The sequence below is a fragment of the Hyalella azteca genome, unplaced genomic scaffold, assembly GCF_000764305.2.
Source record: "Hyalella azteca isolate HAZT.00-mixed unplaced genomic scaffold, Hazt_2.0.2 contig17671, whole genome shotgun sequence".
Taxonomy (NCBI): domain Eukaryota; kingdom Metazoa; phylum Arthropoda; class Malacostraca; order Amphipoda; family Hyalellidae; genus Hyalella; species Hyalella azteca.
The window spans coordinates 375,759-402,325 of NW_025947446.1; the positions used below are offsets into that span (position 1 = coordinate 375,759).

The window sequence follows — 26,567 nt, forward strand, 5'->3', positions numbered from 1 at the left end:
TAACTTAGGTTCGTTGAGCTGCAAGTGAGAGCACTTATTTTTTTTAAATAACGTCATTCGACTGAATACTCTCCATAACATGCATTATGTTAAAAATCCGATATTTATCTAGTAAAAGCATTCTGAGGACATACGGTCACATACCGTACCAGATTTTGCAATCGTCTGTTGGAACAGCCAGTATGTTTCAAGGATTTTCTCTGCTTGAACGCAATTCTACGGGGCAGGGGAATAAACTCGTGAATTTATTGGCTGTTTCAGTACTGAACAGTGAGCATTGAATGGATTAAAAAAATTATTAAGGATTATTTTCGACGTAGTAAGGTAATTTTCGGAACGCCGACGACATGTTTGTAGGATTTTGACTCTTTAAAGTTTAAACTTTTGGCTCGCGCCAACGATACTGCGGGACTTAGCTCCACTCTAACTGCTCCTGAGCAGTGATTTAATCTTGATTAACTCACAGTTTGATGAAAATTAGCCAATCAATTGTGATATACTTAAGAAATGACCTCTTATTTTTGTAATAATTTGGTTAATTAAGCGCCGTCGGAGATTATAGAAGCCTTTATCGGTCTTGACTATCTTAAGTGATTTTTCTGCACATAAATACATAATGTAATTCTTTTAAACAGGTATCACGTATACAAACTATTTACGGAGCATTCGGCGTTGCCGTTTGTGAGCGAAACTTTTGCAGGTTAAAAATCCAAAGATAATTTACCTGCAACACTGCAACAGCCATGCGGTCTGATTGGTGCATCTACGGCCTCATCGGCTATGTTGAGTATGGTGAGTGATCAATGGCTACGGACAAAAATTTTAAGATAATTCTTCCAAAGCCGGCCTAAACTTTTCAGAACAACGGATCAGTCCTAGGCTGAACTTTTTGGATATCTTACAAATCTCCAAACAAAATATGACGTAATTTGAGCCATATTTCGATTTCGTTTTCATTTCACTCCTATTTAAAGTTCAGCAAAGCAAAATTGAAGCAGTTAGTTGCGCGTTCGAGACCGCAACAAGCTGCGACTATTCTACGATGTTAAGAATCGGCGACAGGGCTACGGCCTAATGAACTCTGAAACCGCTATTATATTGTGAACTGCTACACTATCATTTCGCTGCTTAACTTGCCATACTTCAAATCCCGACAAACACTCGAGTTCCTCGTGACAATTGACATTTGCCCAGTTTTGCATCCAACTTTACTTTCGTGCGGAGCCATGCTTAAAATTCCAATTCGAAACGACCGTGCCTAGATGTACTGGAGTCAGTATGTTCTTCAAACAAGACGCAACTAATGTTTTCATATTATTTTTTCATTTCCTGCTTGATTTGAATTTTTTTTCCTTGTTTTCATTTCCTGCTTGATCCTAAAACTCTTGCCTATACCAGGATATTACGATTCCTTCAACGTGCCTCTTGAGAGCGTGAGCTCTAGCGTGAGTGTGCATGGCTACGTGGCTCATGTAAAATCCACACTCCGCTACCGCAACCCTAGGAACCAGCCCCTCCAGGTGATCTCCCTTTACATGGTGCCACGTCTAAGCTCCATTTGAGCTCATTCTAAATTAAATCTGATCTGCCAATCCATGACAAATTTGTGTGACCATCAAGCAGTCCAGGTAAACACAGCCAAACTTTATGTACTAAAAGCAGGTTTTCTATACCAGTTGGTTTTATATACCAGAATGGGATCATTACGTTTTTATATACATGCCTTCAATGGTAGGACTCCTATGCCGTTGTTGAGCGTCGCTCATGCTTGTAGCACTAATTTATCAAATCTTGGTCTAAAGGACCATTATGTAACATAATCGAATGATTTATAAGGCGGAGTTGGTTGAGTACAATCTTCCCTGACGAAGGTGTTGTTGCGTAGGTGTATTTCAGGACGCCCAAGGACGAGAGCAGCGCTCTGTATCACGTCGAGGCGAAGATACAGGATCGCAACATCGTCGCCAAGTGCCTCGAGGTTAAGAAGGTGAGCGATTGCTGGATATTTTATATAATATTGGTTACTAGAGTCTCCGCTGTAAATTTTCTATATCCGTGCTCGGAGAGTTTCTGACACCGGACACGTGAAAAGATGGTTCTGTTGACCTGAGCTGAGAAAATTACACTAAAGCCGCTTGCTGAAAGACCGCTTGATTGCTTGATACGTTACCTTATTTTCGTGCATGCAATGACATTTATTTACGCTGAAATTTTTATTTAATTTGGGCTTCAGGCGGCGAAGATCTACGAAGACGCCCTAAGGGCTGGAAAGACTGCGCTGCTGGTGCGCGAGGAGCCAAAAGTGACTGACATCTTCAACCTGGCCCTTGGCAACCTCCCTCCAGGTCTAAAAATTGTCGTAGATAAAATTATATAATTTTATATCGACTCAATAGTTTCATCATTTTCTAAATCAAATGACATAAATTTGCACCGAATCAATAGTTTAATCATTTTTATATCATAACCATAAAATCGGGAAGGTAGATATGGCAAAATAACCACACGAAAGCGTTCGGATTCCATGCTGTTTGTCCCTCACGGATTATTTAGTTCTTATAACTTGACTGACTTCTGGTTCTATAAACTATCATAATTAACACTTGACTGATGCCTCGAGTCCCCAGACCCCCCATAGGAATCTCGATGCACCGTGGCAGGTTTATGTCGAGATCGCTGACTCAGCGGGCCTCTCGAGCGCGCCGTGTCAGCGTTTCCCGCGTAAACAAACTGCCGAACAGCTAGCTAGCTTGCTCACCGGCGCGGCCAGGCTTGGGTGCACGCACATAACTACTATGTCACTACTACCATACATCATACGTGCATATGTACATAATCCTAATCCTTCATAAAAGCGAAAATTATCAAGTATTGTTGGATAATGTATTCAATTTCTTTTGCTGGCGATTTTCCTTGTCGCTTGCGATTCGAGAGAAACCATCTCTTAATAGCAATGGAACTTGCTAAAATTTGCATATTCTTAGGTGGCTCATTATATATAGAGTTGTGTCGTCTAACTTATTTTAAGACTCTTATCTTTGGAAGATTTTATAATTTCATCGAGTTTTTTGTTCATATACTTAGCCTAAAATTATCGAATAATTGTAATAGAACTTGTAATAGAAAATAGAATATTTAAACATTTATGTTTTATTCTAGCAAGGTCTATTAATGGCTTGGCCAAGATGTCTCAGACGGGCGTCCATTACGTACGTTGAGGACGTTTGTTGGTTGTGCTGAGAGCACGTACGTTGAGGACGTTTGTTGGTTGTGCTGAGAGCACGTACGTTGAGGACGTTTGTTGGTTGTGCTGAGAGCACATTGAGGACGTTTATGTACAGAGAGCTCGTGCGAGGTGACGCTGTCGCTGGTATGCGAGCTGAGGGTTGCTACAGACGGGGGCGTGGAGTTCCGTCTGCCTACAGTGCTCAACCCGCGCTACCAGCCTGCGTCCTGCGCCGGACCTGTTGCCCCCGTCGGGTTGGGTAGGAAACACATCAAGACTCGTTCTATTATTTCACTCATACTCATTATTTCAGAATACTTGATTCGCATTTTCATTGGTCTTTTTGATTCAAAACTGCTCGCAGGTATCACTCATTCGTTGATTATATATGCCGAATTCTCATGAATGTTTCTAACTTTGAGTCACTTATTCCCTAATTAGCCATCAGCTTAGATGTCATTTTCCATAAGCCACAGCTTGAGCATCAAATTTCATGTCAGTTTTAACTTATCTTCGTGTAGGCGTTGCATTAGAATATTTCTGTGGTGCTCTGCCAGCTACAGTCGAGATTCTCTGAGCGTCTCTCGCAACATCTGACTGGGTCAGATGGTGGTTAGGAGAGTATCATCTTGAAAAAGACATTAAAAACTCACTGTTCTTCCAGGACATTAAAAACTGCCGCTTACGTCATGATTTAGGGTCGCCAAGTTTTACCAGCATGATTAGACCAATAAATTAAAGACAACCTTATAACTGCATTCATATACCATATAGAATATATCATATACAGTATAAAGTTTGTTCTGGGTCCTTTGGAGAGTTGTTCATGCGACTATCTTTGAATTATTTTCGAGGTTCTGAATATGGATTGCTAGGCTACACTTCTTCGTGCGTCATTCAAATGAAGCAGATCATGCCGTAGGTGCAGGGAGTGTGAATGTTTTATTCAATGCATAGCATGCCGTATCAACGGTCTATTCATTCTTTTATTGTTTACTGATCAATTAAATTCCTAGCAAGTGTTTTTTGTTTTCAAAAACTATATCTGTTTCTTCGATTTTTTATTCACCCAAGTTCATCCATACCACTAACCAGTCACATGATATGGCTAGGGACACCAATGCTTTACCAACCCAGTTGTTCATCTATTGAATTGTTTTACTTATGGTTTAACCATGGCACTTACCATACCTCAGCATGGCTGGTCTTAACAAACAATTATTTATGAAGTCATGCCACGCTTTAACTATCCCCATGTATAATTTTATCAACGGTTTTCCCACATCTTTGACCGTCCCTCTTGATGGATTCACCAATGGTTTATCCATGCCACTTACCATCCCTCAGCATGGCTGGTCGTAACAAACAATTGTTTACCCACGGTTTAACCATCCCCATATATACTTTCATGAACGGTTTTCCCACATCTTTGACCGTCCCTCTTGATGGATTCACCAATGTTTTACCCATGGCATTAACTATCCTCCTAACCTTTGTCTTGACCGTCCCTCTTGATGGATTCACACGGTTTAACCATCCCCATATATACTTTCATGAACGGTTTTCCCACATCTTTGACCGTCCCTCTTGATGGATTCACCAATGTTTTACCCATGGCATTAACTATCCTCCTAACCTTTGTCTTGACCGTCCCTCTTGATGGATTCACCAATGGTTTACCCATGGCATTAACTATCCTCCTAACCTTTGTGTACTGGAGACCTGAGCGCCGTGGCGGTGGCCCAGACGCCGTACACTATGGACGTGAGGGCGACGGTGAGCGGTGCCCTGGACATCGCCTGCATCCTATCACATCATCGCCACTCAGACGCCATCAGCGTCACCATCCACGACGACTACAAGAAAGCCTCGGTCAGTTTCGTATCCAGTCACTCGTTTCTTTATCTAGACTTCGTAATTATCTTTGGACTTCATAATCTTCCCTAGACTTCATAATCATCCTTAGACTTCATAATCATCCTTAGACTTCATAATCATTCCTAGACTTCATAATCATCCTTATACTTCATAATCAACGGGGAGGCTGTTCCACATGTCGGTGATTCGAAGCGAGAAGAAATTTTGTCGCGTGGAGAAGTTGCAGCGCAATTTTTTTAGCTTATAGCCGTGGCCCCTGGTGTTGGTTCTTGTTTCAAATTCTAGTAACCCTTCAGGGACCTTGTCATAATCATCCCTTGACTTCATAATCATAATTAGACTTCATAATCATCCCTAGACTTCATAATCTTCCCTAGACTTCATAATCCTTTTGTGAAAAAACTTTCAATGTTTAACGTCGAGGCTTTCATATTTAGTTAATTCTGCTTAGGATATGTCTAATTCTTGCCCGTATAATTTAATCTAGTATTCATTATAATATTTAAAAAGCAAGGAAACGCCAAGTAAATTCATCGTATCCTCATCGAGAACGTTTTCGATTCATATATGTTTTATTTACTTTGCGTTTTGGTTGTCTTTACATTTTGGTTAACCTTCGTTTTAAGCAAACTATTGATGTACGAACTGGTAATATTTCAATTCATTTAATATTGTATATAGACTAAAACTTTAGGCATTACGTACGGTTCCTTGCGTAAATACCAATGATAATTAAGCTACCGTTAAAAGCCTTCTTATATTGATTATCATTATCGAATTTTCTACTATACGATTCGTCGCTCTAAATGCGTTCGCGATCATTGGAGCTCGTCATGATTGTGTCTTGTGACGACATAGCTCGGTATTACAAAGGCTGGTTTTACGGTTTTTCAAAGGCTGATACGTGACGGTTGTCATCATGATATATCCATCGTACTGCCTTATCAAAGTATATACCTATGTTCCCTAACAAAATTTATGGTTGATTACAATGTTCATGGAAGTGTGACGAGTCGTGACCCTGAAGAGAAGAGTTCCTATAAGAACGATTTCATCAAATGTTTTTTGTGTGAAAAATGCATTTTCTTTCGATTATTTTTGAGTTTTCTATCGTAATGCAAACTCTTAAAAGATTTGACGATCTGCCAAAATAAAACAAACGAGTATTGGCATGAGTTGCAGTGTTGATAGTATAATCAGAAATAGGAGGAAGTATAAATAGGATAGGAAGTAAAAATAGGATAGGAAGTAAAAATAGGATAGGAAGTATAAATACTAGTAGAGTAGGAGTAAGAGCAGCAGTATATAGAAGTTCCTGCCGGGTAAGATGTTGTTTCTGTTGTGGCTTGAAATTTGTGTTGTTCATTGGTCAGCATATACCTCAATGTCAAGAATTTAAAATCAAATAAAACGGACAAAAAATTCATCATTTCATGTCAATGAAAACGTTTCGGAGTCCAGCTCCATCGTCAAACCTAAAACACATGTATAAACAATTAGTAAACTAAATTTACATTGAAGATCTTTAACCTTAAACATAAATCGTCAAATGAAAACAAATAAGAATGAAGTAAATATTTGCACAGACAAATCTATCTATTTACAACTTCGAGGGAACATGAATCTTGATAAACTTGCGATGTAAGCAATACAGTGATCTTAATACCTGTATTCATCCATGTAATGTCAAGCTTCATATTTCTACTTTCACAAGGATCCCTTGTGAATCAAGTCACGAAAAATTCAAGAATCGGCAACAGGCCATGGGCCTATTTCTTCAGTGCCAACACTTCTATTCTATTCTACTTGTGTAGCAGATCAAGCAAGATGGCGGCTACACGAGCGACCACGAGTGGGGCTTCGTGGTGCACTACAACAACCCGTACCAGCCGCAGGCCATCATCGAGACCGGGGACGTGACGGCCACGGGCCTCATGATGGACCAGGTGCTCATGATCAACATGTTCCCGCAGCTCCCCGAGGCTTCATATTCCCGCTTCAACGAGATCATCTTCGTCGTCGACCGTTCAGGTTAGAGCGACAGGCGCTGTCAGGCGTTGGATCGTGAGAAGTTTCTGTTCTTTTTAGTGACCTTGAGAATATTCCCCAGTGTCGTTCGATTATACATTTAAAATAGATAATTTTATGCTAGTGTCAGCTTTAATAAGGTTATGTTGGACTAAGCCGATTCTTATTCACCCTTGCCGATTTCGATTAGAATTTCAACCACCAGTAACCCTACCTCCAAATGGCAGCCGTAATTACGACAATTTCTTACAATCGGCCTCCCCAATTGCTTTTTTCAATAGAACAGCTGTGTGGGACTAAAGTATTTATCTGCAAAACACTTTCGTACGCTGAATATGGTTTAATTTGAGATTAACACGGGAGCAATGACATGGTGTTGCCAGAGCGTTAGTTTGATGCACATCCAAGACGATTTTTACCTCAATTGAAGGATTTCACATAGATCTAAACTGATCACTGTTCTATTTTATGTTTAATAATTTAGTTTATTAACTGCTGACAGGAAGCATGCATGGCCACAACATGCAGAGCGCCCGCGCCGTGCTGCTGCTCTTCCTCAAGAGTCTCCCGCCGGGCTGTCGCTTCAATATCGTCTCCTTCGGATCAACGCATTCCTTCCTCTTCAAGGAGTGCGTCGCTACTACCATTTCTGTTATACAATCAGAAAAATGAACCGGGCATATTGTCTAAATACTTGTACACTTTTTGTACGTGGTACTGATACGCCCTTTTGTAGTGCCAAACTGGGTCGGGATGACGCAAGGCCATCGCTATTTGAACGAAGTCCCACTCATATCTCTATGTGTAATATTAAAATCATTAACCGGGTATAATATCATGTTAGATTCTGAGTTTTTATTTCATTGAAAGTTTAATTATATATTTATATACGGATGCATTAGGCTTCATGTGCATTATTTTTTGTAATGAGCGCAGAGGAAGCCGCACGTACTCGGAGGCGACGCTAGCGATGGCGTGTGAGCTGCACGCCTCCATGAAGGCCAACATGGGCGGCACGGAGGTGCTGGCGCCCCTGAAGGCGATCTACAGCCAGCCGGTGGACCCTTCGTTCTCTAGACACGTACAGTACCTAGCCATTCTGTTGTCCCTGTGATCTCCAGAAAGGCACACTATCCAGTTGACGATTTCTCACGGCGGTGCGTATAATTTGAGCTCCAGTTACGGGCTTTTCTCGGTAGATATTCCTGAAATTATTCCTACCTCACCCATTGACCCCCACTCCACACCTGACCCCTGCAGGTGTTGCTGCTTACCGACGGTGACGTGTGGAACACCGACGAGGTGACGGAGCTTGCCGCTCGCCACGCGTCGTCCACGCGCGTCTTCACCGTCGGCATCGGCGAGGGCGCCTCGACGGCGCTCGTCAAGGGCCTCGCCAGGGCAGGACGAGGGCGCGCTGAGCTCGTCACTGCGACGGACCGCATGCAGACTAAGGTTCATTGCCATCACCTCAAATTCGTCTCATTTAAAGTTGCAAATAAAATGGGCTTAGTGATCATTCACGGATTTTCGTTACACTTTCATCATGAAATTATGCTTGATAAGTACATTTATTGATTGTCATTGGTAAACTGATATGAAATTGACGGACACTCGTGCGTGCCGAAATGTCTCTTATAATCATAACTTGTTTGTGCTCTATTAATCTATAGCAATTGGCCATGCTTGATAGAAGTTCTTAGATTTTCATCACCAAAAACGTCTCCATTTCAAAACCAATTCTAGTTCAGGTTATTTCTGTTCTGTGGTAATTTTCCACGTGGCGTTTGCGGGTGCAGGTGATGGGTCTGGTGGCCAGCATGCTGCAGGCGAGCGTGCGGGGCGTGACCGTCTCCTGCGAGTTCGATGCGCCCTCGAGGCTCTCACTTGTGCCCTCTGAACCGCCCGTCATCTTCGGCGGTCAGCACCTCGTCACCTACGCTAGGATGCCTCCTGGTGCCCAGGTCAGAGGATGGGAGAGGAGCGTCAGACTTTTGTCTTAATCTGGCTTTGATATTTTGGATTTATTGCTGAGGAGCTTCATTTAGAATTTTAGATGCATTGCCGAGGAGCTTATTCTGGATTTATTGATGAGCTCATATTGGATTTATTGCCGAGGATATTATTTTTTGCTGAGGAGCTTCATTTGGAAGTGTTGGTAACGCACCGCTGAGTGGCACTGCAGCATGAGGGCGAATAATGTGGCTTGTGCTAATGATAGTGACGTGCGCAGCTGAAGAGCATCACGCTGAAGGGGACGGTGGACGGTGACGAGTGGCAGTGCAGCGTGACGGAACGCCAGATGGTCACTGTGCACGACGAACGTCTCACCCTTCATCGTCTCGCCGCCCGCGCTTCAATCCTGGACCTGTGCCTGAAGAACAAGGGTGAGAGATGAAGCTTAGGCATGCCTAGTGCCTGCACTTCTTTTTATCTCATTTTCTCATTTATGAAAAAAATGCACTATTGTGCTCGCCATGTCCGTCTGTCCGTCCGTGACTACACGTTTTCGTCGATGAGAAAATGCGCTCTCTGTCACTCACTGCAGTGAGTACTGAGTTATATTTTTTGTTTATTGCTACTGTATGCATCTCCCGTTTCTGGCTTCTTGTTGTCTACGTTTTGTTATTAAGGAATCTTGAATGTGAAAGGAACTTCCTCATGGCTTGGCACTACTGGGCCGAATTTTTTGGCCTCGCTTTCTTTTCAAGTGATTACGCTACGTATCGGATAACTTACAATGTAGAGTGATACCTCATCATTGAACCATACGGTGATACGGAGTATATTAATACCTCGCATTCGAACCATTTCATCTTGCCATTATTATTATTATTGGCTTGTCATGTCCAAGTCCATGGTCGATGTCGATAAAATCTCGTCAAGCTGCCATCCGTTACGCTTGCAGTCACTATCTCGTTGTCCTAATATTTGCTAATCGGATTTACGCGAATCTCTCCGCTTTTGATTTTTGTAAGATACTTTGTGCTCTAACGAAATTAGTTGGTGTTATAGCGATAAGCGTTATTTCTCTGATTGGATGTCAATTGCATAAAATTTTTCTGTGAAAGAAGTTTTTTAGCCAGCTTACGACGAGTATTTGATATCTTTACCTTGCAGATATTGTTCGACTTAGCATTGCCTCTGGTGTTCTATCTCGCTTCACTGACCTCGTTGCCATGGATCTAGACGTTAAGAGACGTTCATAATTCGGAACTCATTCAAATATTTATTAGAGTCGTTCTGTTGTTGAATTACACAACACAAAATAATGAAAATATTCGTTTATTGCTTTGTATCTTCGTCGCTTCCTAGTTCACATACTGCAACTCGATCGCTGTCTTATAGGACATCATCGCTCTTGGATACCAGGCAGAAGCTCAACAATAATTTTTTTGGTCATCGTCGCTCGCTGACAATCAGTCAGGAGCCTATTAACCAATTTTCTGGCTCGTCGTCGTTCTTTGGTAACCTGTCAGGAACTGCACTAAAATTGGGAAAAATGTACGAGAATCATGATACCGAAAATTTCATTCAACCATCAATTGAAGTGTTCGGATAGGCACTTTTGACTCAGACTCCTCTAGTTCCTGGTATCTTCCACTTAAGCGCAACTTCGTCTATTGACAAAAAACCATCTGGAATTTCATATGAGGATTAAAATCAAATTTAAATTGTAGAACGACATAAATGTTACAAGTAAATTTAAATTAGATTTTCAAATATTTTCATGTGCACTAAATATTAGGGATATTTCTTTCTGTTTTTGAATAGATTTTTTCACTTTTCAATTCAGCAGACGCACGTAAGACTGTGGTAGAGCTGAGCTGCGCCTCAGGAGTTCTCTCTCGCCACACGGCCTTCGTGGCTGTGGACCAGCAGGTCGGCGAGACCGACGAGCAGCGAGCCGCGCATCCGAAGGAAGCGCAGCCCTGCGGCGGTATGCACGGCGAGGGCTACATGAAAGCGCGTCTCGTCGCCTGTGTACCAGTACGGTTTCCAATGGTTGGAGGAGGGCCGCCCCGGTCATCGTCACCAAGTCGCTTTGAATCACAGCGGGCAATTGAAATGGAGATGTGTGAAAAAGTGCTGGTTGATGATGCAACGAACGAAGTAGACAAATTTTGTCCCTCTGGAACGCCGAAGGAGAACATATATTGTCAAATAATTGCTCAACAAAAGTTTGATGGGTCCTGGCTGGCCGATGACATTGCGTCTATTCTCCAGACTGCTGCAGGAGATCTGCTGCAAGGTGACGCTCAAGTGAGTCTTTTTTACGAGGAATGATGCAAGTGTTACCCCCCGTTATCCGGAAGTGAAATAGATCTAGCGGAATCCAGGAAGTCTTTTTCGAGGCTAGGTTCTGCTCTCAATTTTAACTTCGTCATGAGTAGTCATGGCTTGTGCCATTTTAATTCAAATTTAGTCATAAAATCGGCGATATCTGTTATTTCTTCATAAATTATTGGCAAGTAAATTCCTCGATTCTGATTCCATTTTCGAAATCGAAGGTCACATTTTTTTTTTTTCAGCCGGCCAACCTAATGACGGCGCTGGTGGTCGTGCTGCTGCAGGAGTATTTCAGCGACCGAGCTGCTGAGTGGGGCTTGCTGGTCATCAAAGCCAAGAACTTCCTGAAGCAGAGCCCTGCTGTGGACATCAACGAGCTCCTGAAGGCTGCCAAGCACCGGCTTGATGCTCTGCGCTCCAAGTATCCACACCACGTCGCCTTCGTGTAGACATCGCGACGCTGGCCTCAGCTGGTGTCCAATAGTGGATCGAATTCCTGTCATATTTAATGTTTATTCAGGCTTGCTAGCGCTAAGGCCAGTCGCGGAATGAGTGCACGGGAACCCAAAAAATATAAATATTGCTCTTAATGTCCAGTTGCACCCAAAACCGTGTTTATTGTTAGCAGAAGATTCGCTTCAAAAGAAAAATTACCAAACCTTCAATTCTCAGTAAAATATTCAATCGATCCCTCATTTTTTGGAGCAAAATATATAGTCTATCCATCGATAGAATAGATGATAAGAAAAGACCAGAATAAATAATTGCTTACATAATTTCTTAATTACCATAAAAATCATTGTTTATTACCATAAATCATTGTTTTTACACCTTCGAATTTCTGACCCGTTGGAAACAAGACCAGTCAGCTTTTGCCTTAATTGGTGCGGACAAAAGCAGCTCGTTCAATAATCTGTGTTTGATTAAATTTCGTATAATATGCAAATAAGCTCATTTCACGCTCATTTTATTGGCTAATAAAAGCATACACCAGCGCTATTCACCCAATCAGAAAAAGTTGATGCAGAAAATATAATGTTGTACTGTCCTTAAACAGGTGTCACTTTAGGTTTCCTTTCAATTTATGGTATGTTACTCATCTTTTCGAAATGCTGTGCCTACAGTTAGGTAGTGCGGTAGTCTTGGTTTTTATGATGAGTTTAATTTATAGTTCGTCGTCAGTGATATGGTGGATTACTTTTTTTTTGTCTGCGCTATGAAACCTAACCTGTGATCGTTTTTTTTAATGTTCCCATTTTCTTAGGCTTAGTTCTCTCTTGTGCAAAACTCGTGCACTCAGGGAGTTGGTCCGATTACTTCATTGCAGTCAAATAGATTTGATGTTATGTTTGTTGGTAATTTTCTACGCTGTATTCAGTTCTAATGACGTTTAGATTCTTATCTTTAATAAGCATGAGCATTCGATGTCGCAATTGGGCACGATTATTATCACCACTTTCACTTTTAATGCTCTAGCGGAATGCTATATTTTGGGGGCTGCAGCGGATTTTTTTTGCTGAAGATTCGGCTTCGAGAGGAAAATATCTCGACACTTTCGTCAATAGAAATATGGAATTTTTTTGATCGTTGTGAGAATTTTTGTACCCGTTCAATGAACGTTTTTTTTCCTACAACCTTCAACTACCAAAGCATTGCTGTTTCTTACGGAAATAATGTTTCATCACGAGTGGGGCTTAATTTAATACCTCATCAGCTGAAACGGCCTAACTGGAACAAGTGGAGTGCGGCAGCAGACGACTGGCCGCAGCCGTCGCCGTATGCCGAACTGCTTGCGCTAGACATGCGTGGGCAACTAAAAAAAACTATGGTGAATTTGTTCATTGTTAGGACTTAGGTCTGCCTTTAAATGCTGCATCATGACGATTGAATTACAACTGCATTATTAACGTTATTAATAGATGGCATAACTGGAAAAATTTGCTAACGTTTCACGCGCCTGCGTCATATCCTTGTGATTTTTAGTTTCATGCAGAGGAATGTACGTTTTTACTCGTGTACATCCTGTTCGTTGTTTAATTGAAAGGATTGAATGATACTGTTCTTGTTTTATAACGCTAAACCTTAATATCCGTTTCTTGCCACATTAAAAAATGTTTGATAATCTACACAGGCGTGTTGGGTAGCTCGCTTCCGAATTTAAAAAGGCTGTTAACAAATGCCCTCATAAATAATAACACTTAATTACTGTTAACCGTGAACGGGCTTCTGACCGTGCAGTAGCCTGGCTATTATTATCAGTATTAATGATAGCGAGCAGCAAACGCTGAGAAATATCGTTGGTCAAAGGAGTTCATCATTCACCAGTGATCGTTGAGAAGGCTTTTAGTATTCCTCTTTTTGTTACTTGAGGTTTTATTATATAAGATTTATTAAAGGAAACGAAATAATTGTCAACTTTTACATTACAGACTTGAGCACATTTTGCGCGCTTGTATATTTTTTACTGTTCGGTAAAAATTCCTCTTGTTCATCAATGCCCAGTTTGTCATGCCTGTATTGACAGAGATTTTTTTTTAAACATGTACCATATCACCTATTTTGATGGATACTTATTTGATGAATACATTTTTCTTGCACCACTGCTTTTATTAAGCGCCTCACACCAATAGCCGGAAAGTTGTTTGTACATCAAATTTTCATTTATTCCTGCATAGTTTTTCTGTGAGTGAAAGTAGATTTCCAAGTTTGCTCTGGCAGTTCACCGACGTCAGCGTCAAAGAACTGAAGATCAAGCAACTTCGGGAACAATTAAATTTATTACGAGTTCAAATGTTCGCCATTTTTGGATTTGTAAGCTAATGTCACATAATATTTGTTTTTTTCATTGTTTCATTTGTACTGCTGGGTTCTTCAACGATTTATTTCGCCAAAGAATTAGAGTTACTTTTGTTTCTAGGAATTCTGCAAGGGTTTTGTTACGGTATTCATATTCATATAGAATAGAAAATCTCCGGACGATTTCTTGAGTGGTTTTTGACAACGCTAGTGTGTTGTTTAAGCTTAGATATATGGTATATTAAGCTTAGCTCAGAACCTATTACATTTTCTGCAATGTCAAGAGACTTATCCACGAGCTTTTCTAATTTTACGTGTAGAGCTTCCTTTATTTAATTTTTAGACGTTTCTCATCTTGACATGTCAGTCAATCGGACATTGTTGACAAAGACTCCAGTATGTGCCAACTTAAACACTTAACAACGTAGTTTTCAACTACGGCCTTTTACCTTAATTTGCTTGCAGTGTTAACCTCGGGATGAGTCAAATTTTATGCGCACGATCAACAAAACTATTGCCTAATACATTTTGAAAAATCTCTTTAATGAAAGTTCTTTTTAGTTCACGGTGAATCCAAAGCACCTTCACGTGTCTTGTGTAGAGCTTGGATGTCAGTTGTGACCTAATGTAATGTTTTCATGTTCGATACATTCTCAAACAAGATTCCCAATGTGCGCTTGAAGAAAATTCAAGTACAGTCAGCAGTTAAATGAAAAAAAAAAACTCGATAAAGTTTGTAACGTAAGTAATAAACGGTTTCGGTTTAAAGAGAGACTGAGAAACTGTTTCAGTTTGAAAGTATTCAGTGATTCTAAAACCCTAACATACGAATCACCTGAGCATGGATTCTGCTATCACAATCATACAGGCAATGCCAGGATCGGCTTGCGGTATATCATACAAAGCGAATATTATTTAAACTTCATTTTGCAGTTTTTCTTGGTATATTTCTGTCGCATCACTCAATCTGAACTATTGTAGTATTTATTCCAGCCGGTGTTTTTCTACACAGATTTTTCTTACCGAAATCATCAAAGCGATGTTGTATTATGTAACATTGCATGCCGTTGTATCACCCATGCGCTAGATTAACATATACGTCAGTATTTTCACTTCGTAGAACTTCAAGTACAAATTTAGACATTTAGGACTGCATATAACCAGTCCATTTCAAAGTAAATGCCCGAGCTGAAAATAAACAAAAAATTAGTGCATTCAAGGCAAAGTTATCAACGCAATGAATAAGTTTCTCCCCGTAATTGTCTCATGCACTTATGAGACAACTAGTTCAGTTGTCTATGGAGACAACTTATGGAGACAACTTGTTCAGTTATCCAGCAAAATAAGCATTTACCGAAATTCATTATCATGTTTTCAGTTTTTGCGGACCGACATCGACAATCCGATGTACTGTTTTGCGATTCGAAACACGACAGTTGAAGAATTTTGTCAACACGCGGGAGGACGGACGATTCGGAGTCGTTGATAGCGAAGTGTCTCCACGGGATTCCGGTTCGAGCTGCGGTCGACGACGGACGTTGGTAAGAGCTGTGACACTTTGAAAATCGGTGAGTAACCTATCTGAAGGCTCTCTTGAAATAGAAATTTTGATATAATATCTCTTAGTTTGTTTTGTAGGTCCAATTAACTTAGATTTTAGCTTTCTAAAGTACGGCGCACGGCGCATTTTTTTACCAACGTAGTACGGCGCACCACGCAGGTCGTTAAAATGACAAAATAAATTCCCGCACACCTGGCACATCTTCCTGACCATGGAACGCGTCCAACGTAACACTCAAAAGAATCCAATCAATGCTTGAACGCGTCCAACGTCACAGTCAAATGAATCCAATCATTGCTAGAACGTGTGCAACGCCAGTCGTAAGAATCCAATTACCATCAGAACGTGTGCAACGTCACTGCCACTGTAATCCAAACAGCGTTAGAAAGCTAGAATGGACCGCCCCAAATGCACACATTGTTAACGCACTAATGCTAATTTAATGGCCATACCTCGCCATATGTGTGAACGCGCTGTAGAAAACTCCCGAAAACGACTCCAACTGTGTGATGCAGCTAACAAACGCCATTTTCCTGATATTGTTTTCAAAACATAAGTATTTTGAATGGTATGTTATGCTAATGTTGAGGAAAATAAACTTTTTTCTTTATGTATCTCCATTACTCTTTTATTTTGCACCCCAAAACTGTTCAATCAGTTCTGCCCCACCCTGTATAAGCTAGCTAACTCATTTAAATTGTATATTGTAATCAATATATAACAAATAGTCAAATAGTTAAAGACTACTTATAGCCTTATAAGAATTAGCTAAGCTGCTAGCTACGTACAATGTACTGCACACATGATGCCTCCATACCAAAAACATTCAATTTATTTGAACCTAATACACACTAAAGGCAACAAGTTTATATACCATGGTGTCATTCATAGTACATTTATGCTAAACCATAAATAACAATACCTCAATATAAATTAAAGATTGCCACTCAATATATTTAAATATATGAAAAAATCAAATAAATCAAAAAAATAAAAAAAAATAAAAAAAATCATGATTTTTTTATAAAAAAATCAAGTGATTTAATCACATGATTTAATCATTTTGATTTAATCATTGCCATCCCTGGTTTGCACTAGCCACATTTGGCTGAAAGAGGCTCCAGGTTGTGCCACCCAGGCTGGACCCTCACCTAGAGTCTGGTTTCTCGTATGTGGCACAAGGTAGGGCATCCTCTAGTTACTAACTTGGGTAATTTGGCCTAGCTACGGTAATTTAATGGCATCTTCTGTTTAGTATGAACTAGTCACTAACATCTCCTGATAATATTGAATGATGTTTTATTTTGAAACATGTCCCTTGATCTACCTGCTGCAAAATATTTCCCTGAACATGATATTGACATATAACTCCCTATGTAACAACTGAATCCCCCTGCAGACGTGGAGCTACATGGACGGGTCTCCAAAGCTCCAGTAATCATCAAACAAGAAGAAGAAGAAGAAGAAGAAACACGACAGTTTTCGGATCTAGTTGCACCTCGATTATCGATAAATTTACAGCTTCTTATAATAATAAAGATAAAATGAGGTGCATTTTGCAATGCTCAAGAATGCTGAAGCTATCTTGAATTGAAAATTAGGGCATTGGGAAGGCAGGTTCTGAGGTTACGCATTACGATTTGTGCTGCTGTCTGCTGTGCAGAGTGCAGACAGCGTGATTTATTGAGTTGCATACTGCATGGGTTAAATTTTAGAGTACATTGATACTGATAGCCTTTTTTCATTGAAATGGCAATGTAAAACTGAGCATTGTGAGCAACTGGGTGTAAATTGCTTGGTGTTCACTAACTTCACTTAATGATGATTGCGGTGTCATCAGTCATGTCACTCATGTGGTGTTCTCAGTAAGATGGGGTAAACGCGGTATATTCCGACACATTAAGGACGCATCGAGAAATAAAAAACTATAAAAAAACCGTATGCGTTATGTAAGTTCTGTTGCCTTCATGTGACTCTCAAAACACTTCACTACGCGTCAGCAACAATGAAACGTCACAAAAATGTTGCCATATTTATTAAAAAGCCTTTAGAATGGAAACCTACCAAATCCCTATATTCCGTCACTGTGTGTGGCAATATTCGACACATGGTGAGTCGTATTGCGTCAGCGCTTCAAATTTAACTGATACGTAATGCCGACATCAACGTATTCGAATTCCGTTCGCTGTGTGAGCTGTATTGGGATACAACACGGCTTTGAATTAGAACACTAACAAATATTGAAAAGTATTTCGACACGCAAATGTATGACGTCATCATTTCAACCATCAATGAACGCATGGAACTAAAACAAAGCTTAATATAAAGGAAAAACTAGAGAAGTGACGGAATTACCTACGATGTCGGAATATACCGCGTTTACCCTAATTCATCATAATTGTAGGTAGGCTATGGCTATCTAACTGTGAATATCAGAACTGATATTTAGTGTTCTACTGTAACAGTCTAACTAACAGAAGATATGGTTTTTATTTGGCTACAGATTAAGCCAGATGGTAACATTACATTGTATTTAGTCAGTTAGTTTTATGACTCTTATGTTAATGGTATTCCTTTTTTATGACTAGACTGACTAATCAAAACATTTTCTGGAAATTTTTGTTCAATAATTTTGTTGTGGGAAGCTTATTTCAGTGATGCTGCAAGGAAGTAGGATTTCCCCTACTAGGGGAGTAGGGGTCCTGCATACCCCCCTCTCCAGTGAGATGCAATATAATGTGAAATTAAAGTATAAAATTAAAGCAAAGTATGTATCAATTTCAGTGTTGACATCTTAGTAGACGCTTGCTCACTATTTGATATGCATCACTAACTTAATCATGTAAAGTTAAAGTAACTCATATTTTTTATGGATTAGTGCACTCCTTAGGTTTATCATGTTAATTTTTTTTTAAACTGGTTAAAGCAGGCAAACTTGAAAATGCCATTATTTGAGGTTATAGACCCCTGTGCCTCGGTTTTGCCCTTGTTCTTTTCTTCTCTGTTCACTGTATATACCTGGTTCTTCTTGTTGTATTGTTCAATAAATTGTTAAATAAACACAAGGAAAATTCTAATGAAAAGGTGGTTTGGGATGGTTGTAGGGGAGGTGGAGACCATCACCAATTCCTTGTTTTCTTGACACCCTTGCAGCAAACACCCTCAGGCCCAAAACGTGGCTGGTAGAAGGATAAAAATAGTCCTACAACAATTTCAATAAGAAAGAAAGGACAGCCTGAAGTTGTACAGGATAAAAGAGGTGCCAAGGTATGAGTACATATATGATAGAAGTAGAGGTAGAGATCTAATGTACTGTGTGAGAGCAAATGCTTTGAGTGTGAATGCTGGGACGTACTGGTGGAATGAGAGAAGAGAGGATATTTGTTTCATGTGTGACAGAGGTGAGAGGGAAACTGTGGAGCACCTGATGATGGAGTGTGATGCATATGAGCGGGAGAGTCTGGAAATGATGAGAGTGATACTGGATGAAAGAGGTGAGGGTGACGGAGTGGTATATGAGAGAACACGAGACGAATGGATGGCAATGATAGTGGGCTTGTCAACTGGGGTGACAGCCGCTATGACTGAGAGTGGAAAGCGTTTTCTGGAGAGTGCATGAAGAGTGAGGGAAAGGAGGAGGCTGGCAAGAGTGGAGGCCGGGGGACAGTAGAGAGCAGCAGTATAATAAAGATAGAATAACCAAACCATAATAATTCAATATAACACAGATAGTCACTTAGGGCGTTAGAGGCCACATAACTAATGTAAATGTAAAGTTACATAGGGCAAAAACTGAGATATAGCAATAATAAACCATATGAATTTCCTCATGATTCCCTTTCACCTAGCTCTCATCTTACCCCTAGCACGAACCCTCACGCCCTCCTTGCTGTTTATAGTTTCCCTTTCTTCCTCCTTTCTACTAACAAATGAAAATGTGATGCGTGGCTGATGGCCGTTGCAAAGGCCTGACTCTGAAATGTCATTCTTCCCTTCAGAGTCACCATGCCCCAAATCCAAATCCAATTTATTTAGCTAATGATCATTTATCAAATATCAATATGGCCTATTATTTATAATTTCTTGAATAATTTCAAGGTATTAGTGTTTTAGTTTGTGTATATATTAATTTTAGTTGAGTAGATATTTCTAAAATATTCAAATTTCATCTCCCTAAAGAAAAAATTGAATTATTCAAATCACACAAGAAAATATAATGGTAAGTGACTAAGTGTACCAACAGAAAATACTAAAACAGACTGGTATAACTATAACTTATATGTAAATATAGAAACAAATTATTTAATTGCTATGCAGCCCCTTTGAATTTACAGCTATTATTCATAATTTATAAGAATTTACTTAATGGTCAAGAACAAAAGTGTGTATGACTTTGCCAAATCTCAGATCACCTACCTGATTTAATTTTTACTTATCAAGTTTTTTAATATTTTTTACTAAGTTTCACTTATTTAAACTGAAATAAATGCATGTAATCATATTTATTCTCAGAATCCTTCTAACTATTCTAGTGTACAGTACAGCTCTAACATTAAGTTATTGCATAGCAATTTGTGACCAAGATTTCACAAAATGTGTAAAATTTTTATTCTTTATATGCTATCAGCAATATTTGTCAGCATCTTGGCAGATAGATTTTTCACTAAAACATATTATATATATAGTTTTATTTGATTATAAAGTGTTATGCTTTGCTGTGCTACTGTGCATAGGTATATGAATATAGCGGAAGCTATTACGATAGTTCTGCTTGCAGAGTGTCACACTCCACACGGATGTTGGAGACCTGAAGATAGAGCTGTTCATTGATCCCTGTCCAAAGGCCTGCCACAATTTCCTAGCCTTATGTGCCTCTGGCTATTATGATGGCTGCTTATTCCACAGGAACATCAAGGTTAGACATTTCTATCCCTAAGCAGAATATGAGTATCATTATATCAACTTAGTGAATATTTATCCAATGTTGAAATTTTTTTTGTGTTAAATTTTGCTAGAACTTTAGCTAATTCTGAGAATATCTCTGATGCTTCGTTGAGTATTTTGTTTACCATTCTATGGGTTGACTTTACTTGAAGTGTAATAATTGTCAGAGTATTAGAGGAGTTTAATATCACAGTGGTAGTTGCTTGTCACTCATTGATTACTTCTTTTCACAGTTGATATAAGTTAGAAAATATCTAATTTGAGAAAGTTTTGATGTTAAATCATGGCTGTTGACACTTGGTTACACGAGATATGATTCAGGAATCAAGATGGTAAAAAATGAAAGTTTAAACTTTCATTAAATATTAAAACAATTTTACAGGCATCATTGATAGAAGCTGAATGATTTGTCTGTAGGTGTTTTGACTGAATTGCGTCATTTAATTGATATACCTACCTAGTGAAAAATAGATCATTTAAATTTTGGACATTGCATATTCAATATATTTGATGCCAATCATCAGCTAGAAATTTGAATGCTGATCCTGAATAAAATGTTCAAGAATAACTTTTTGATTTATATTATTGGGATTGATGTCTTGATTGGCAAGGTACTGTGGTTTTGTAACGTCAGAGGCTTTCTTTGTTAAAGTATTCTTATGACCAGTCATAAGACTGTGCAAAAAATAGTACCTATAAAGACAGGGTTGCCATGAACCATTACTTACGTATAAATTTGTGCATGAGAAAAATGCACTTTTTAATATGATCCAAATTAGGTATTTGAGGAGACCATGAGCGTCCAAGTAGATTCTGTGTTAAAAATACATAAAATTTTACTATTTTCCTCATAAAACAAATAATGCTTAATATTTCTTCACAATCAGAGGTGTCCAATAAAATTTTTCATCAATATTACTTGTGATCCAGAATATTCGATCCGAAGTGCGATCACGCTAAGTGTTACGATTGCCTTACCGCGAACATATGCATTCTATACATCCTCTGAAATAATGACAGCGGTGTTGGCCCAAGTGGTCGAACTGCGTTATCCCCGTGACACTGCAAGTCTCGCAGTCGTCTCGTCCCGCTTCTTAATGTACCCCACGACTGCAGGGTGTGTCCAGTTATTGGCGGTCAGGGTTCGTAACGTTGGTGCCGTATTTGCCATTGGATGACGTTGTTTCTAGCTTGGGCCCGTGTCATTGCTGCCGAGGGCTGTGACCGTACTCATGGACAACAGTTTTTGCACAGTGCTCGTTTTTTGAATGACTTGATAGTCGATTCCATAACTGCCTTATGTTTGCTGTTTCTCGAGTTCACGGCTTTCTTGTAAATTTTCGCCATCTTTGATAGATATTATGGGAGTCCCTGAGAAAAATGAATTACTGAGTTGTAAGTATCAGTTTCTTGCGTCCGTTACTTGGCCCTGACATCAGCTCCGTCTGCAAACCTGCAAACTGTGTTTGTGCTACAGAGCCTTCAGTAGAATTTAATTGCCTTTAAGCCCAACGACGCCGCACACTCAAGCCAGCATAGAAGACACCTCGCCCTTTGCAACAGCTTGAAATACGCTTCCCTTAAATGGCCGCTATAAAAACTTGCTCTCACAGTATGTCGTTGATCCCAATCATACATTGTTTACCATCTCAACAAACACTAGCGCTCATACATACTATCAATTAAGTTTATAAATTTTTTTATATGGATACCCTCGTACAAGGAACGATCCTCTACATTTATTGCGTTGTTGGCATCTCGATCTTCATTTTGGCCGCCAACTCTAATGAAGATGAATGGGTGTCACAATACGTTTCCTTCCAGGCTCTTCGCGTGCTGAACCGTGTTCACTTTGCGTGAATACGATTTATCTTCTCACGAATTGAGCGCGAAAAGGGTGGAAAAAGCCTAGGATGAATTTTCTTGTCAATGTTTGTACGAGTAATAGAGTCGTATTTATGTTGTGCCAAATCTAAATTTTTATTACGTACCTGTTGACACAATTAATATTCGACGGCAATCAGTGCATGAGGACATGTTTGGACAGTCATTTTAATGGCAGGAGACCAGGACTGATAGGTGTGTCGTAGCCTCATGAAAGCCCCATACCAAAGTGTTTACTGCACACAAGATATTTTAGATGGGTTATGTCGGTTCCCACGTCACGCTGAATTAGCAAAGTACGTCTTCTTCTATTTATGTGAGGTGTGGGAGAAACTTAGATACGCCATTCCAGCTTGGAGTCAAGAGAAATGAGGCATGCATTTCTAATAAAAATGTCGCGCGTTGTTTACCTTGACGATGAATTTGAGAGAATCGCAAGTGCATGGAAAAATAATGAGATTCCGGTTTCGCGGGCGTGCGTCTATAAAAGAGCGTAATTATGTGTTAGAGTAATAGGTAATCGTGGGCTTTTTTACAACCATCAAGAATGTAAGAAAATGCACTGATCGAGGCATCATCTGGCGAGAAGTGTTGTACAGGATTTAACAAATAGGTCCTTATATGCTCAGGCCTATTTAATATTATTTTTCGCTCCAAACAATATAATTATGTTAGGGATTGATATAATTGAGTTGTGGTGGTGATGTGTGACCGTATTCCAGGGCTTCATGGTCCAGACCGGGGACCCAACCGGCACCGGCAAAGGAGGCTCTTCTATTTGGGGCAGCAAGTTTGAAGACGAAGTCCGAGACGACCTCAAACACAACTCCAGAGGCATTGTGAGCTCCTTACTATGACTACATTATAAGCTCTGCTTTAAATTCCACATTTGACCGTTTCTCTACGAATGCAGTAGCCATCGGTAATGGTTTGCGAGTTTCATGGCCTGTTAATTAGCGTTACAGTCTGAGGGTTAAACTTTTAACGTACTTCTGAAAAGGTTTTCAGAAGCTAGAAAACAAGTGTATGTGTTACCGAAATACATATTTTTGTATTAATTTATGAGATTTTCCAGATATCAATTCGTTTGAATATACAAATAGATTATAATTTTAAAGTAATTATGAACAACGTGCGGTAGTATTAATCAATTATCTAATATTTCCTCACTTGGTTGTTGCAAAAGTAAGACTCGTTTCAACGCTCCTCCCGCACATTGTTTACGTGTATTGCAATAGTTGTAATATTCCCGAAGCTATTCATATGTATTCATAGCTTGAAATTGACTTGACCGAGTGTTGTGCAGGTAAGCATGGCCAGCAACGGTCCTGACACCAACGGATCGCAGTTCTTCATCACGTACAGCATGCAGCCTCATCTCGACCTCAAGTACACTGTCTTCGGCAAGTCAGTTGTAAAAATTGATATGTTTCTGAATTATTTATTCTTAAGTACCATTAATAATGACTTGGATGCCTTAGATCTCATGACTTTTAGTCAACACTGGACCCACTTCTCTTCTTCTCCGTGTGATGTGACCCGAATCAGTTTGTCTTTCTGTCTTATGGTTTTTATCAAGTTCTCTTATATTTATCAGCTATATCTCTCTAAGTTCAAAATATATCGTAGTATGAAAGTAGAATTTCAATGCAGAGAACGTTATTCATGGTGTTGCAGCTGAGTCCAGACCATTGAAGGACAAATCTGACAATCGAAAGTTCCATTAAGAAACGTATTTCTTTTCTCTCCTAATAGCATTGATTATGAACATCTATTATAACTTCAGTCAACTTTTTCCATTATTTCTCCTAATAAATTAACTCTTAACTTCGAGATCGTAAGCCCCAAACTCTGATTCTTCATAGAAGAAGAATTATAAATCTGTGATTATTTGCCATGGACCGAGAACAACTTGCAGATTATCGCAGGCTGCTTAACATCATTGAAGGTTGCTTCCCGTTACTTCGAGTAGCTTTTTCGCCATTTTGTGTTGATATTACTCAGTGGGAATGATTTTATGCAGTGAGCCATGAACAACACTAGGAACACCGTAGCTTGGAACTGTGATGACATGAATAGGTCGAGAGAATAATTGATGCATGACAAGCAGTCAATTCATAACTTCTTAGAGATATGCGCATTCAAAGATCCGAATTCTCATTCGGAATATTCTTCCAACCGCCAGAGAACAACATTCAGGATAGCATAAAAAACTTGAGGTCGCTAACTGCGGGCCATCCAGATGCTTTTTGCCGCATGGAAGTTCAGTTTTCTGCTTTCGAGGTTGATGCATTGTCTGCTGTGGAACTTTTATCATGATTTCTGAAATTAGTGATACTTGTAAAATAAAGATAGTTACTTGTGAAGACGTTGCGTAATTGTGCCGCAGAACGTGGACGTAAATTTGTATGTGCAAAAATGCATGGCAGTTGGAGGGGCGCTCGCGCTGGTCGGAGCGATCCACGGGCGTCTCTGCTGTATTTCTTTGTTTTAAATCTGATCGAGAAAATCATGGGTGACAGGATTTCAATTTGTGTTTCTTCTCCATTTTGCTGTTTAATTTTCGATCTTATTTTTGTATACACTTGAGATTAGCCCCCCCCCCCCGGTCGAATCCTCTAATGCTCGCACTTACTGGGCTGTAACTATCAACTTGAGCTAATTCCAATTGACGATTTAACCATTATACAGAATTCTAATTATAAATTTCTATCATCTGTAAATAATTTGAAAAATGTTAAAAACATGAGCGTAGATTCAAGTATTGTTTGTTGCAGAGTCATAGACGGCTTCGATACTCTGGATGAACTCGAGAAGCTGCCTGTGGATGCTAAGACCTACCGCCCTACGCGCCCCACCCGCCTCAACTCCGTCACCATCCACGCCAACCCCATCGCCGACAAGTCCGGATGAGTCCTTTTTATCCGATAAATCGGGCAGAGCCTCTTGTCTTCGATAAATTGGGCCTCCTTTCACCCACGCACAACCCCGTCGCCGACAAGTCAGGTCTCGCCTTCCTTCCTTCCATGGAGGAGAGACCGCGATCGTCGCTTCGCCGAGAATCCTTGTTGCAAAGCAGCTTTATGTTCTCATCTATATTATTTAATAATGAGATATTTGCATAAAACACTTCATGATGGAATTAGACAAAGGATTATAATAATATTTTGAAGAATTATTTTATCAAGCATAACTTTTTTTCGTCAGATATTGTTTGATAACATTACACAGTCACCTGGGGAATTGGTAGAAAAGCATTCATTTTCTCGAGGTCATTCAACACGGCTTACTCATGGATCTCAATAGCTTTAAGATTATTTCTACCCAATTTTTACATTCGAATAAACTATTACCAAGAAGCGTTTCATTATATAACTTTTTTTCCTTAACTGCCTTTAGATGTTGTTGGCATTGCAGACATGTGCGAGTTCCATGAATATTCGTTCCAAAGGCCAGAAATAACCGTTCCTATCATTTCTATTTAAGAAATGACTGTTCCTAAGAAGTTCTCTTGCTTTCGACTGAAGTAAACCGAGGCAAAAGTGCAGGAGCCCTCGGCTATCGAAAAAAACTCCTTCAGAGTGCTGGAGCTACAAACAAGCTCCAGAAATTTTCAGAGCAATCTGATGAACTTTTTCCAAGACTGTTATCCAAAAATGTTATCAGAATTTTGACTGAGGAACTACTGAGGATTGTCTCAGGAAATATGTAAAGATTGTCTATCATTGCCTATGGAGGCCGGGAATATCTAATCAATTTTTTTATACCTATGTAATTTTTAGTTTTAAGTGTTTACTGCTCCACACTCCATTTTGCCTTCGTCTTGGTTTGTGTTGACTAAGTCACAGTTTAATGCGCTCTAATTTGTTTTCTACCGGACCTGAACGCCCGGAACAAGCATGAGCTTTTCTATAAATGCAGGAAATGGCATGTGGCAACATCACACTGCATACTCATCAT

General features: G+C 39.7%; 2 protein-coding genes across 4 annotated transcripts; both read left to right on the forward strand.

Moving 5' to 3' along the window:
• The first annotated feature begins 631 nt into the window (after window positions 1-631).
• On the forward strand, window positions 632-12,629 carry LOC108679653 (von Willebrand factor A domain-containing protein 5A). Of its 3 annotated transcripts, none has more exons than XM_047885348.1 (14): window positions 632-792; window positions 1,399-1,520; window positions 1,886-1,987; window positions 2,234-2,345; window positions 3,342-3,485; window positions 4,947-5,098; window positions 6,919-7,135; window positions 7,635-7,761; window positions 8,069-8,213; window positions 8,393-8,587; window positions 8,932-9,096; window positions 9,366-9,519; window positions 10,929-11,395; window positions 11,665-12,629. In XM_047885348.1, exons 1-14 carry the CDS (start codon window positions 744-746, stop codon window positions 11,869-11,871), a joined length of 2,358 nt encoding a protein of 785 aa, XP_047741304.1. In that variant the 5' UTR covers window positions 632-743; the 3' UTR covers window positions 11,872-12,629. The 3 variants fall into 3 exon arrangements, with proteins under 3 accessions (XP_047741304.1, XP_047741305.1, XP_018023798.1); XM_047885349.1 differs by having other exon boundaries at window positions 10,932-11,395; XM_018168309.2 differs by having other exon boundaries at window positions 6,922-7,135.
• Window positions 12,630-19,210: 6,581 nt separating this feature from the next.
• LOC108679660 (peptidyl-prolyl cis-trans isomerase-like 3) lies at window positions 19,211-25,972 on the forward strand. Its single transcript, XM_018168347.2, has 5 exons — window positions 19,211-19,998; window positions 20,557-20,694; window positions 23,330-23,446; window positions 23,914-24,014; window positions 25,385-25,972. The coding sequence occupies exons 1-5, from the start codon at window positions 19,996-19,998 to the stop codon at window positions 25,518-25,520; spliced, it is 495 nt and encodes a 164-aa protein (XP_018023836.1). The 5' UTR covers window positions 19,211-19,995; the 3' UTR covers window positions 25,521-25,972.
• The last annotated feature ends 595 nt before the right edge of the window (window positions 25,973-26,567 follow it).

What these genes read in the sequence shown, in the direction of transcription:
- LOC108679653 (XM_047885348.1), top strand. Translation starts at nt 744, where the DNA reads ATGCGGTCTGATTGGTGCATCTACGGCCTCATCGGCTATGTTGAGTAT. An exon ending in CTAGGAACCAGCCCCTCCAG is followed by an intron (nt 1,521 to 1,885) that starts GTGATCTCCCTT and finishes GTTGTTGCGTAG; the next exon opens with GTGTATTTCAGGACGCCCAA. An exon ending in CCTTGGCAACCTCCCTCCAG is followed by an intron (nt 2,346 to 3,341) that starts GTCTAAAAATTG and finishes GTTTATGTACAG; the next exon opens with AGAGCTCGTGCGAGGTGACG.
- LOC108679660 (XM_018168347.2), top strand. An exon ending in TATTCCACAGGAACATCAAG is followed by an intron (nt 20,695 to 23,329) that starts GTTAGACATTTC and finishes ACCGTATTCCAG; the next exon opens with GGCTTCATGGTCCAGACCGG. An exon ending in AAGTACACTGTCTTCGGCAA is followed by an intron (nt 24,015 to 25,384) that starts GTCAGTTGTAAA and finishes TGTTTGTTGCAG; the next exon opens with AGTCATAGACGGCTTCGATA.